Genomic DNA, 13,186 nt, shown 5'->3' on the forward strand with positions numbered 1-13,186 from the left:
AGTGCTGTGCTCTTAACTCACAAGATCTCTCCTTCAGTAACCTTAACTCAGCCCCCTCTGTGTTGGGCTGACCTTAACATGCTCCTTTTAAATGACCTCTCTCAATTTGTCAGATCAACTTTCCAGATGTCTGTTTTTTGATAGCTTTCACTCATTTTGCACCTGTCTTCTATTTGAGACTTGGTTATGTTGTGTATTATTTTAACTGCATATTTTATCCTACATTAAATATTCATGGTTATTCTTTTACTGTGAAATCTTTATTCCATTTTTTCATGTTTTTTTTAGTCTATCTAGTTGGTGGTAATCAATTGTGTTTCTGCATGTGATTTGATAGTAAGAACAGAAAAATGTGTAACTTGAGTACATTGTTGACCAGATCATCTCTATACTAATTCACTTCAACTAATTTATGGCTGTGGAGTAACAGGGCTTCTATAGCTTTTTTTTCTTTGTTTTTTAAATTGTTAGTGTTTCATATCACTAAAATGAATATTATAAAACCTCTTGGAAAACCTCATGTCACTCTTGCCTGTCTTGGTCTTGTTTTGCATTTGTTCTAGCTTTTTTAGTTTTTTTTGTTTTGTTTCTTTTTTATACACTTTAATGCTTAGGTCATGAAAAGCATGCTACAGCAGTTCCATTTGGCATCCAGTATTACATTTCTCTAGATGATTTTATATCTATAGGTTAACTTTTTTGCCATGCCATGTGACCTGTAGTATTGATCTTTTTATTTATTTTTCTTTGCTCGGTTGGTACGTTCATCTAGCTAGCTTACTTTCAGCTTTGAGATAGAGGCACCTGGCAGTTGCAGCAGAAGGTTAAGCCTCTTGATTGTTAATGAGCACTTTCCTGTAGTCATGAGTATGTGGTTTGATTCCTTCCACCCCCCCCCCCCCCATTTGCTTACTGTACAGCTCTAAGCAAGTCACTTAAGTCATTTGTGAGGTTTGGCACAAATGGAAACGGGACCATAGTACTGATAATTAGACCTTCATTGTCACTCTGAGGAACTTAGGCAAACAATCAGTTTCTAGAAATAAAAATCAACTGACACAAAACCAAACAGGCAGACCTCCAAGATTACCAAAACAGTTCTGGAGTCAAGTTAAACTGGCTGATATGCTGAAAGATTCCAGAAGGCATAACTCAACTGATCTGTTGTGGTAAAACAAAACTATCATCCTAGGATTTCCTTCATGAGTTCAGCCACCTTTAGCAAATAGACACCCTGTTCTTTTACTGTAACCTATGAACTGGCTGCTGCTGTACCCACCATTCCTCCATTATGTGTCAGACACATACAGTCTAAAGACATTATAGACCTGTTAAACAGCAATCCCACTGAATCTCTTGTGGCTCAAGTGATCTAAAGCTGTGGTTCATATATCACTGCAGGAAGCACCTTACCCCATCCCCTTACATCTATAACCTATATATATAAAATCTTCATGTCACACATCTAGAAAAATGCTGCAATTAAATCACTGCCCAAACAACCCAACCCTAACCATATCTCACACTTTCACCATATCTCTGTATATCAGTTCTAGGCAAACTGCTTAAAAAAAATGTCTGTACTCAACTGTCCTGACATGACCAACAAGTACCAACTTTTCTCCAAAATGCAACACTGAGCCTGGCTTGGATGGGGGACCATGACAGCTTTGTGGAGCATAACTGCGGATATTCTACAAATACAGACAGAGAACCTTACAAGAGGTCTGTTTGTGGATGTTACCAAAGCATTTGATCTCATTGATGAGAGTCTCTTCTTAAATAAACTTAACAGACATTAGTAAACTTCCTTTCAACCACACTGCAAAATCAAAATAGGGTTGTACTTTCAGGACCCCCCCCCCCCCGATAAAGGAGTTTTAAAAGGATCTGTTCTTGCTTCCCTGCAGTTTTTTCTCTGTATTACAAACTCTCCTACCACCTCCTCCAGATAGCTTTCATTTTGTATTCAGGTGATGTGGCCATATGCAGGTTGAGATGTTATACCGAAATACATTCCCAGCTTTAGTCAGATCTTGGTTAATTAACCACAAGCTAATACTTGACTCTGCAGAAACCAAAGCCATGCTGTTTTGAAGTCCCAAAAACTCTTGCATTCACCAAGCAGCATAGTTATTTCATATATACACAACTCCAACATAAAAACAAGTACTTTTTTCTCAGCCTTGGCATTTAGCTCAAGCAATCATTTAACATTCATGCTACATAGAAAAAAAAGCAAAGATCAACGCCATCCTTTTTTAGGGTCAAAATGTATTCTTTCCTTTCTTCTCCAACCAAATGAGACAGTCTCTCCTGACTTGAGTACAGTCTCCCCATCATTGATTGTGCCTTCAGCAAAAAAGCTACTATTCTGCAGGCCATCACTAATTGCATCTGCCCCCTTCTCACTAACTCTGCTCACAGGATACTTCTCAGTCACCCTTAACTAAGCAAAATATTTCCCCATTAAGTAACAAGCTGACCTACTACTAGGATCCCTCAAACTACTACATCTCAAAATATTTTCATGCCAGTGAAACTCCATGAGAAAAACCTAATATAAGGCACTATTCAGAAACACTCACACTCAGAATTCCATTGTACAAAACAAGTCTGTTCTGTACCATTACACCCTCGCTTTGCTAAAATAAATTACCAATTGCCAAGATAACAGTGGAACTTAAACTATACCTGCTAAAACAAGCCCACTTGCCTGTTTTCCCAATGGCCATGTCATCTAAAATCCAGGCCATTCTATCTACTTGTAACTGACTTTCCTTTCCTCTTTTCTGCCACCTCATTGACATGTAAATTGTATTGTACATATGTAATGTAAATACTAGCCATGTAAAATGTTTGTTTTTTTTAATTTATTTTTATTTTGTGCTTGTTGTGTTATCAGTTTTTACATCTTTCTTTGATGTTGGGTCTGTACTTAAGCAATTATTACCTGTTTTACTTCATAAACTGTGGAAAATATTTTAACCCCAGCTATGCCAGCAATTGGTCAGTTTTGATCAGTGTGCTACCATGATAAACAAGCATTGATAAATACAGTATTCCTGGTTCAACACTGAAAAGAAACAGTTGTATCCAGTGGCTTACCTGGTTAATGAATGAATAATAAAATACTTTGTGGAATAGACTGACTAATGCAGTGGTGTCTTGTAGCTAATTTGTTAAATTGCAAATCAACTATGATACTTATTTTTCACAGAAACTAATTTCATTAACTTTTACCAATAAAATTAATATCCATAAGTTATTAAAAGCTTCAAAACAAATATTTAAGCAAACGTTTTGTTTTGTGGCTGTCTTGTAGAATTATAGACTCAAAGGTATGAGTTCTGAGAGTAACTGTGTGCGTGTGTAATTTGCATGCATGTATGTTATCCTCTTATTTGTAGTGTTTGTTCTGCTGCTCAGACGATCACACTTATGATCATCAGAATTTTAAAAGCACACACAATTCTTCCTCCCTGTACTTCCCTACATTTTGAGATAAACACAATGAGAGAGATTCATCGTGTTTCACTGTTGCAGTCATGACTGTAGGGTTCTCCCTGCCGGCAGGCAGCCCTCGGTCGGCCAGAATCCCAAAGTTTGGGTCCGGCGTCGGCTGTTCAGCCATGCTTCCTGACGTCAGAGCGCCGGTAGTACAAAGCAGACAGCCGACGCCATCTTCTCCAGTCTTTTTTGCCGTGCGGTGATAGCAGTTCGCAAGTGCCGGTCGGCTGACTCCTGACGAATTTTACTGATATACTTCGATCCGAAGACTTTCTTCTCCACTCAAAGCTAAGTACCCCATTGGGGAAACTTTTTTCTTGCTCCACTCCGATGTCAGAAAAAGTTAATAATTGTATTTCATGTGGGAAGCAAATACCTCATAAGGATTTTCATTCTTACTGTATTCCTTGCTTGGGCCCTGACCACGACGTAGCTAGTTGTCGGTTTTGTGCTAGATTCAATCAACGTACAATTAAGCGAAGGTACGATTTTGCTTTTCATTACTTCGGTAGGCGCTTTAACTACAAAATGTCGTCTGATACGGTCCCGGCTACCGGAGTTCACAAATGTCGCAAGGATAAAGACAGGCCTCCGAGGTCCAAATCTGATGATAGCGCACAAGCGGAGCCAGCTTCAGGTTCGGCCATCGTCAGTGAGGCGCTTTTGCAGCCCCTGTCATCGGCCATTTCAGAACCGAAGGCCAAAACGGACTCTCATGAGGAGCCAACCAGGCCTTTAAATATTTCTGTTGCAGGACCTTCGGACAGTGCTCCTTCGGATGGGTTTGGAGCTGCTGTGCAGGTACCGGCTTCCGAAGGGGTTTTCAGGCCTACTCAGCTACTAATAAAGGCAAAGCCAAAGGCAAAGACTCCTTCAAAGTCAAAGACTTCAACACAGGCCTCTTCTGAACCGGCTCCCAAGTCACAGAAACAGTTACTCAAGATGGCGGAGGATTTAATTACTATGATTAGGGGTTCTCATCCCCCTCCAGACAAAAGGCCAAGGCAGGATGTTTATTATGATTCCTCTGATCAGGCTTCTGTTTCCTCAGTTTCTTCTTCTGATCAGGATTATTCTTTCCCTCCTTATGAGGATTCTGATGCTGAAGAATCCATTCCTTCAGCTTCTCCCCCTTAGGATTTCTCTTTTGGGGAAACTTTGCGTGAAATGAGGGAACATTTCCACTGGGAAGGACAGGAGTTTTCGGAATCCAAGAAAAGACTGAGGGAATTTTTTCCCCAACATAGACTCCTGGCTATTCCTCCTGTTTTGGATATTGTGGATGATGCCTTTTCGGAGGCTAACTTAACCCCTGACTCTTTTCCTCCTGCTCCTGTTAAGCCTGATAGATATTACAGGGTTCCTGATTCCCTTCAGTTTTTTATACAAGAACCCTTCTGCTGACCCTGAAACCATTTCTCAGGGTCCTAAGGGAGTTAAGGCCGCTTCTGCCAAAAATCCCATTCCTACTGAAAAGGATTCTTGATCCTTTTAAAGATGGGGCAAAAAGGTGTACACTTCTGCTACTTTGTCCATTAGGGCTTTAAACTGTCAGTTTCATATGTTTAATACCAGCAATTTCTATTGTCTGTCTTAAAACAAAAGCTTACTTCCATTTCTGCCTGTGCAGATGATAAGGAATTACATGACTTATTGCATGCCACTGAACAGGTTGGGAAGCATGGTTTACACTGTGGATTTGATGCCTTGGAGGCTTCTTGTAGGGCTGCGGCCTCTGGCACAGTCATTAGAAGGCATGCAAGGAACAAAATTTACCTGAACAAGTAAAGGCTAAATTATTGGATGCTCCTGTTCAGCATAATGTTTTGTTTGGATCAAAAGCTGAAGAGGTGATTAAAAAGATGGAGGATAAGGCGAAATCCATGCAGTCAGTTAAAGATTTCTTACAAGTACAGCCTCCTAGATTTAGCAGGAATTGGCCTTCAAAAAATTGGTCCTTTCCCACTTCTGACAGGCCTCAGAGGGGTAGATATAGACGTTCCAGAGGGAGGCCTCAAACACAAGCTGCTTATAGACCAAGACAGTGGACTGCTTCCACCCCTAGGGGAGGAGAGGACAGGTCACAATCTCAAAGGAAACAAACTCAATGACTCCCTCTGTTGAGCTACAGGAACTTCTTGCCTGGAAGCCCCTCTCGGAGGAAAACTCTCTCTTTTTTATCAAAATTGGACTCAAATAACCCAAGACAAATGGGTTTTGGATGTGGTTTTAAGAGGTTACAAATTCCATTTTCATACCTTGCCATGGGTTTTGGATGTGGTTTTAAGAGGTTACAAATTCCATTTTCATACCTTGCCAAGGCCAAGCGGATGGCCAGACCTTCCAAAACATCAATGGATGGAGGCCTTAAACCAGGTGGAAGCTCTTTTGGCTATGAATGCCATAGAACTGGTTCCTCTTTCAGAGATGGGAAAAGGTTTTTATTCAAGGCTTTTTCTAGTCCCAAGGAAGCAAAACTCATGGAGACCCATTCTGGATCTGTCAGTCTTGAACACCTTTCTAGAGATTCCAAAATTCAAGATGCTTACTCTTCAGCCGCTACTTCCAATGCTGTCCAAAAATGCATGGATGGTAACTTTGGATTTAAAGGAGGCATATTTACACATTCCCATCAGACAGGATTGCAGAAAATACCTCCGGTTCAAAGCCGGATCGAGGCACTTTCAATTCTCTGCGCTGCCCTTTGGATTATCTACTGCGCCCAGGGTCTTCACCAAATGCCTGGCTCCAGTAGTAGCTTACTGCAGACTCAAGGGAATTCAAATTTACCCTTATCTGGACGATTGTCTAATTCAGTCAGACAGCAAGGATGTCTTACTCCAGCATCTAGAATTTGTACAGAACCTCCTCAAGTTCCTGGGATTCTCTGTAAACATAAAGTCAAATTTGACACCATCTCAACAGATAACTTTTCTGGGTGCACTTCTAAACACTACAACCCAGATGGCATTTCTGACATCCGAAAAACAGTTACAGCTGGCTTCAACTTTCAGAACCTTGGCATCTTTAACCCATCTATCTGCAAGGAAATTCCTGCAGGCTTTGGGTTACATGGCCTCCTGCATCCTTCTCGTGCCATATGCAAGACTACACATGAGGAAAATACAGTGGTACCTAAAAAGTGTATGGTCTCAGCATTGCCACAGTTTGGACATACTGATCTCCATCCTTCCTTGCCTTCAAAAGGAATTTCTTTGATGGTCCAGGACATGTGCTCTAAACAAAGGGAAGCCCTTCCGTCTGCCTCCTGCCTGTCAGATTCTAACCACGGACGCCTCAGATTATGCTTGGGGAGCCCATTTCCAGGGCAATTGTTTGCAGGGCCTTTGGACAAAGGATCAGAAGCACCTGCATATCAATCTAAAGGAAATGTTAGCCGTTCAGAAATCTGTACTGGCCTTCAGGAATCTTCTACAACCAGGACAACTGTTAATATGGACAGACAACACCACAGTTATGTGGTACATAAACAAGCAAGGGGGATCTCATTCCTACCCCCTTTGCAGACTAGCCATGGATCTATGGAACACAGCTCTAGCTTGCAATCTGGATCTTCAAGCTCAGTTTCTACCAGGAAAACAAAACTTCCTGGCAGACAGTCTGAGCAGAAATCTTTCGGATTCACACGAGTGGATGCTGGACACCACAATATTCAGGCGGATAACAGCAGTCTGGGGATGTCCTCACATAGACCTCTTTGCATCCCATCTCAATCATCAACTACAGACTTTTTGCACCAGGTCTTTCCAGAGAAGCTTGGAAAGTGGACGCCCTGTCATTCAGTTGGAGGAACCTCTCGGGATATGCCTTTCCGCCTCTTCCTCTTCTTCCACGGGTTTTATTGAAGATAAAACAGGACAAGCCCAAGATGATGATCTTGCTGGCTCCAAATTGGCCTCGGCAGTTTTGGTATCCAACTCTAAAAAACCTATGCCTGGAGCCACCTTGGGTTTTACCTCGGTCACCGAACCTTCTGTCCCAACATCAGGGTCAGGTTCTATACTCCCATGTCAGAACTCTTAGCCTGGCGGCCTGGTTAATCCAGGGCCTTTGATTTCTTCTTTACTGCCCAAGCAGGTTATGGATGTCATTTTAGAAGCCAGACGTCCTAGCACTACAAAATCTTATGCAGGAAAATGGAAAAGATTGTTCCTGGATGCAGGCTCAGGATTCTGATCCTCTTCTTCCTAACATTACTTTAATTTTACTTTACTTGACAGATCTCTTACATAAGGGTCTCTTTCTCTTCCATTAAGATACATGCCTCTGCTATTTCTGCTCATTATAATACAGACCCTCCCATCTTTTCCCACCAACTCATGCTACAGTTTCTCAGAGGAGCTAAGAACTTAAGACCTCCTAGATCTCCTCCTATTCCTGCTTGGGATCTCAACTATGTTTTGGAAAAACTAACCTTGCCTCCTTTTGAGCCTGCTGCCTCCTCTGACATCAAGTTTTTATCTTGGAAGACAGCCATCCTGTTAGCCCTAATCTCTGCCAGGAGAGTTTCAGAGTTACAAGCTCTTATGGCTGTGGAACCATATATTATTTTTCATCAAGACAGGGTATCTTTGAGGACTAATCCTATCTTCATGCCTAAGGTGGTTTCCAAAGTGGCTTTAAATCAAACTATTCACTTGCCAACCTTTTTTCCCCACTCCTCAAAATAAAGGGGAAAGGATCTTACATTCCTTGGATGTGCACAGACAGCTACGTTTTTACCTGAACAGAACCAAGGACATCAGAAAATCAGAACAATTGCTTGTTTCTTATGCTTCAAGTTCCCAAGGTAAAGCCATTTCAAAACAGTCCATTTCTAAATGGATTGCTCATGGAATCAGATTTTGTTATTCTCACCATGGAAAGCAAATCCCAGGGAGTATACGGACTCATTCCACCAGAGCTGCTGCCACTTCTGCGGCCTTCCTCAGGGGAGTTCCTACCAAGGACATTTTGGAAGCTGTAACTTGAGTTCAGTGCATACATTTTCTAAGCACTACAATCTACCTCTTTACTTAAGTCTAGGGCAGGCTTTGCCTCTGCAGTCTTGCAGGGCCTTTTAGCCGCCCCTTCCTCTGTATGACCTCCTCCCTTTCTTTCAGCTTTGGGATTCTACCCTACAGTCATGACTGCAACAGTGAAACACAATGAACATAGTACAGTTGTGTACACCTACCATAAATGTAGATGTTAGAGTGTCTTCACTGTTGCAGTCTGGGTTTCCCTCCCTCCTGTCCCCTCTTATTTTTACTTTTGTGTATTTCCTTTTTTCACCATTCTTCTGAGGTGTATTTGCAAAGGTTATGGGACCTTTTTCATTTTGGGACTCCTGACATCTGGGGCAAGAAAAACTGGAGAAGATGGCGTCTGCTGTCAGCTTTGTACTACTGGCGCTCTGACGTCAGGGAGCATGACTGAACAGCCGACGCCGGACCCAGACTTTGGGATTCTGGCCGACCGAGGGCTGCCTGCTGGCAGGGAGAACCCTACAGTCATGACTGCAACAGTGAAGACACTCGAACATCTACATTTATGGTAGGTGTACACAACTGTACTTTCTTGGAACATTCTCTGTTAAAGGTTGTGAAGCATTGTTTTATGTCCCTCAGCATTTGCACTGTTTATTGGCCAATCATCTAACAAGGTACTGATTAATTGCTGAAACATAATGCGAGTAATAACTGATGTGATAGAATATGTTCCTTTGCTCTTCCATTGTTTGCCTCAGAAAACATAGTTTTGCTTGCAAACACTGATGCAGAAATGAAAAGCTAGTCTAAAATACGAGCTGTATACAGAGCCTTTTACTGAAATAATGGTGGTTCAGTTTTCATAGAATTTGTTTCCATGTATGTTCTGCACAACATCAAATTGTGCAGCTTATATTCTTTATCACTTTAAATACTGCATGCCGGTATTTTGATTTATTTACTGTATTTTGAATAACTCAACTATATCTAAACACAAGTTTTTTTGCTCCCCTCCAATTACCCATATCTGGCCTATGCTCTGTGTGGTTTGTAGCTGTGGACCAGCAAACTTGCTGTCCCCTTTTAAGTTCACCAAAATAAATATTATGTTGGTCCCCAGTCACTTAGACTAACATATATTGCAGAGTAGAATCTGCACAAACTTTTGGACAGCATGTGTCCCCCATCTCAGGTTAGCTGTAGCTGGCGGTCTGTTCCAGAGAAAGGGCTTATGTAGTTTTAAAGCTGGAGCCTGCTCTGTTGTAAAATGTCTGTCTGTTCAACAAAAGGATCACATCTCTTCTATGTTAGTGTCATGTGCATCTGTGATGGCTTAGCACTTCTATTGTGGCTGTATGCTCGCCTGGTTCCAGTGGTTTCAAATAACTTCTGAGTCACAGCAGTAAAGACAGTTCTTTTGCCTGTTCCCTTGATCTGTTACTTAATATGACATAATAATTTCCTTTCTTTACAGAAATATTAGGCAGGTTAATAAAATAGCACATCTTTATATTATTCTGTTAACACAACATGCTTACAATTTCCTATTGGTTTCAGATTCCTGAAATAGTACCTCATGAAATAATCAATCCAAGACCTGGAAAGGTAAGTCATACATCAGTTAAAATGTATTTAGTACATCTATACTCTGTATTTGTTGCTGTCTAATGCATTGATGGTCATGGTACTTTGTTTGCAGATGGTGATTTATAGTCAGCCAGGATTTGGTGAGGAAATAATTGAAGCGTTCCATGATATGGATGATTGTACCTCTTGGAAGCTGTCGCCTGTGATTTCTGTTAAAGTAGTTAGAGGATGGTAAGTAACTGTATGCCAGCACTTCAGCATCTTATGATTTTCTCAAATTTCTGGTTTATTTTGTATTTGTTTTATCCATGTTTTCTTTTCTCTTTTTTTAATCTCATAGAGTATTTTTTGTGGTTAGATTTGTTCATTTAAGATCCTTTACAGTTTTGTTGCGTCAGCCTGGGCACAAGTGCTCACTGCATCAAACATTTACACAGTATCTGCAATGGTTTGATTGATCATAATTTAAAGATTTTGGAGGGATGCATCTAGTTCTTCACTGGACTTTCTCTAAATAGTTTTTTTTTCCATTTAAGCTTTTCTTTCCACACTTCACAGCATTATCTTTACGTGTGACGGTAGAACTTCATGGTGTGAAAGTAATTAGGATGCCACCTGGATGACTCCAAGTGGATTCTGTGATCTCTGGAATATGCCCCTGATGGTTATGGAAGCTTTGTAATCTAACAGATGTAGCTTTTCCATAGATATACATGCGTGAGTGTTTAAAGCTAAATAAATCCAGCTGTACAGAGTCAAGAATCATGATACAACATTAATACAAATAAAAAGATGATAAGACTGCATAATCCACTGCAAACTGTTTTGCAACATAAGTCATGAGTTTTTTTTGTTCCTTACAACTGACTTGGATCTTAATAAAGTGCAAGCCATCACATGTATTAAATAACTCACAGTGCCACATGACAATATTAAAGCAAAAGCCATACCTCTCAACTGTCCAGAATTTTGCCGAATGTTTGGATTTTTGTCTCATAGTTTTGGTCTGTTCATCATCAAATTTGTAGTCTTCTGGTCAGTCACTGAGGACTGAAGTTACTAAATAATGACAGACGCTTGTTTCAGACTTCATATCTTTCAGAAAATGTATGCCAAATCGCAAAACCTGGCATTCTAGCAACTTTCTAAGTTTGTCAGAGCAATGTTTTTTTTTTTTTAAAGTCTGACCATATTTTGGGCCTTTGTCCCTCCGTCATATTTAGTTTTTTTCTAGATTTCTTGCACCAAACTATCAAAATCACATATGTATGTACACACATGCAGATCTGCATATAACTCCACTTTAAAAAAAATAGTTACTTTAAAGTCTTCAATTTCAGTTCAGGTTTAACACTTTTGTAAGTTTGCTTATACCATGGAGGTTGTTGGCTGCTAACTGCAGCTACCAATGTAATTCTCAACTGTCCAGTCTGTTTCAAGTGATTATCCAGTCACTGATTTTGCCGTGTATTTGTGTCCTATCATCATTTAAAGTTTTATTTTTTTTGTTAAGTCCCTGAGAATTACAATTAGATAGTAATGTCAGTAATGCCAGACATTAGATTTTCTTATTTCTTATGTAGCAAATGCATGTTGTTTCAAAACTTGTTATTCTGTTAAGTAAATTATAGGTATATTTAAAAAGTCGTCCCTGATTTGGATGTTTGTCCCTCATCTTTTGCTGTGTGCCTGATTCTTGAGCAGAGAGGTTGAGACCTGTGGGTCTTAGTTTACCTTTTTTTAACCTTGGCTGTAGATGATTATCACTGTTGAAGGGATGCCCCGACCCCATGTGCAAAATTGGAAAAGAGGTTGTGGATGGATATGTCAGAGAGAGAGAAAGATTAGATATAGATACCACACATAATGTCTACTGTAAGTTTTTCTGGCCTGACTTCTAGGGTAGTGAGGTATACTTGGGGGGGGGGGGCTTTTTTCTGTGCTGAGAATATCAGCTGGAAGCTTAGTCATAAGGCGAGCAGACCATGCCATCTTCAATTTTTGCTTAGTCATAATACGAGTAGACTGTGCCTTCTTCATGATTTGCCGCGAGCAGACCATGGTACCTTTAGTTTTTCCATAAGAAGCGAGTGACTGCCTTGTTTGCATTACTTTGCTGTTTTTCTTCCTGGCAACATCAGAGACTGATGGGACTTTCTGTTATTTAACTACTGAACTGTATTACTTGTGTATGATTAAAGCTTGAATGTTGTGATTTTTTTTTTTTTTTTTTTTTTTTTAATATATCATGACTGTCCCAGAAAGTAAGTGTTCCTACAGGAAGCACATTCTTTTCAAAGGCAGTCATCTGCAGTTTTCTTTGTGTGTGGGTGAAGTTCATGTTTTGCAGTTTTTGAGCACTGTAAAACTTCTAACAAGAACATTTTGCTTTGGAGAGCCTATAATATTAGGGCTTTTGTGGATTAAAGCTCATTTACTCAACCAAGGGACATCCACCCTCCAACAGCTAGATTACTGTGTGTGAGCTTCCAAGGGGAGTAAAAAAAAAAAAAACAAGAAGCTTGTGAGAGAAGGATGTGTGGACCCTGTAAAATGGAGAAGCTGAGTATGATGACTGTTAAGTGAAGAGATTAGGCAGCTTTAGAGAATCCATCAGTCATGAAGGTGCTGACTTGGAGAAGTGCTGCTTCATCTGTTACCCCCTAACTCTTGGTTCATGAGTGTGCTGCTCCCGTGAGCTGCCTTTAGAAGCAGATAGTGGAATCATGGCAGTGCTTTGGACCTTAGCCAGACCTCTGTTTCACATGTAAATTCCGCACAGCTCGATGTTGGTTCCTGGACATGCATAGGGGTTGCCAGTGACTCTCTGGAATCTTATGTTTCTGATTGACTGCCATCCTCTATATTAAAAAAAATCTTTCTTTTTATCAGGTCAGCCTTTGTAAAGGGCCTTGTCCCTATTTGGAGTCCTTTTTGTGCTCCACCGTACCTCTCAACAGCTAGATTGGCAAAGAAGGAATTCCTAGAGAGTCCCACCCTGCATCTTTCTTAACTCAGAAAGTTCCTTCTTGCTAAGATGTTCACAATGCTCCGTTTACTGCCTCTGTTGCCTTTGCTTTTCATGCCCACTTTGTTGT

At 40.6% G+C, this 13,186-nt stretch overlaps 1 protein-coding gene across 2 annotated transcripts in view; it reads left to right on the plus strand.

Moving 5' to 3' along the window:
• The window catches only part of LOC122796436, a 2,401,740-nt gene that overhangs the window by 1,687,159 nt on the left and 701,395 nt on the right, over positions 1–13,186 (plus strand). For both annotated transcript variants that reach the window (XM_044064916.1, XM_044064908.1), the window contains exons 5-6: positions 10,059–10,106; positions 10,201–10,319. In XM_044064916.1, coding sequence (XP_043920851.1) covers positions 10,059–10,106; positions 10,201–10,319 — 167 coding nt within the window. The remainder of the gene's footprint in view (positions 1–10,058; positions 10,107–10,200; positions 10,320–13,186) is intronic.

Source organism: Protopterus annectens, chromosome 1.part0 (assembly GCF_019279795.1).
Source record: "Protopterus annectens isolate FY-2018-M chromosome 1.part0, PAN1.0, whole genome shotgun sequence".
Lineage (NCBI taxonomy): Eukaryota > Metazoa > Chordata > Ceratodontiformes > Protopteridae > Protopterus > Protopterus annectens.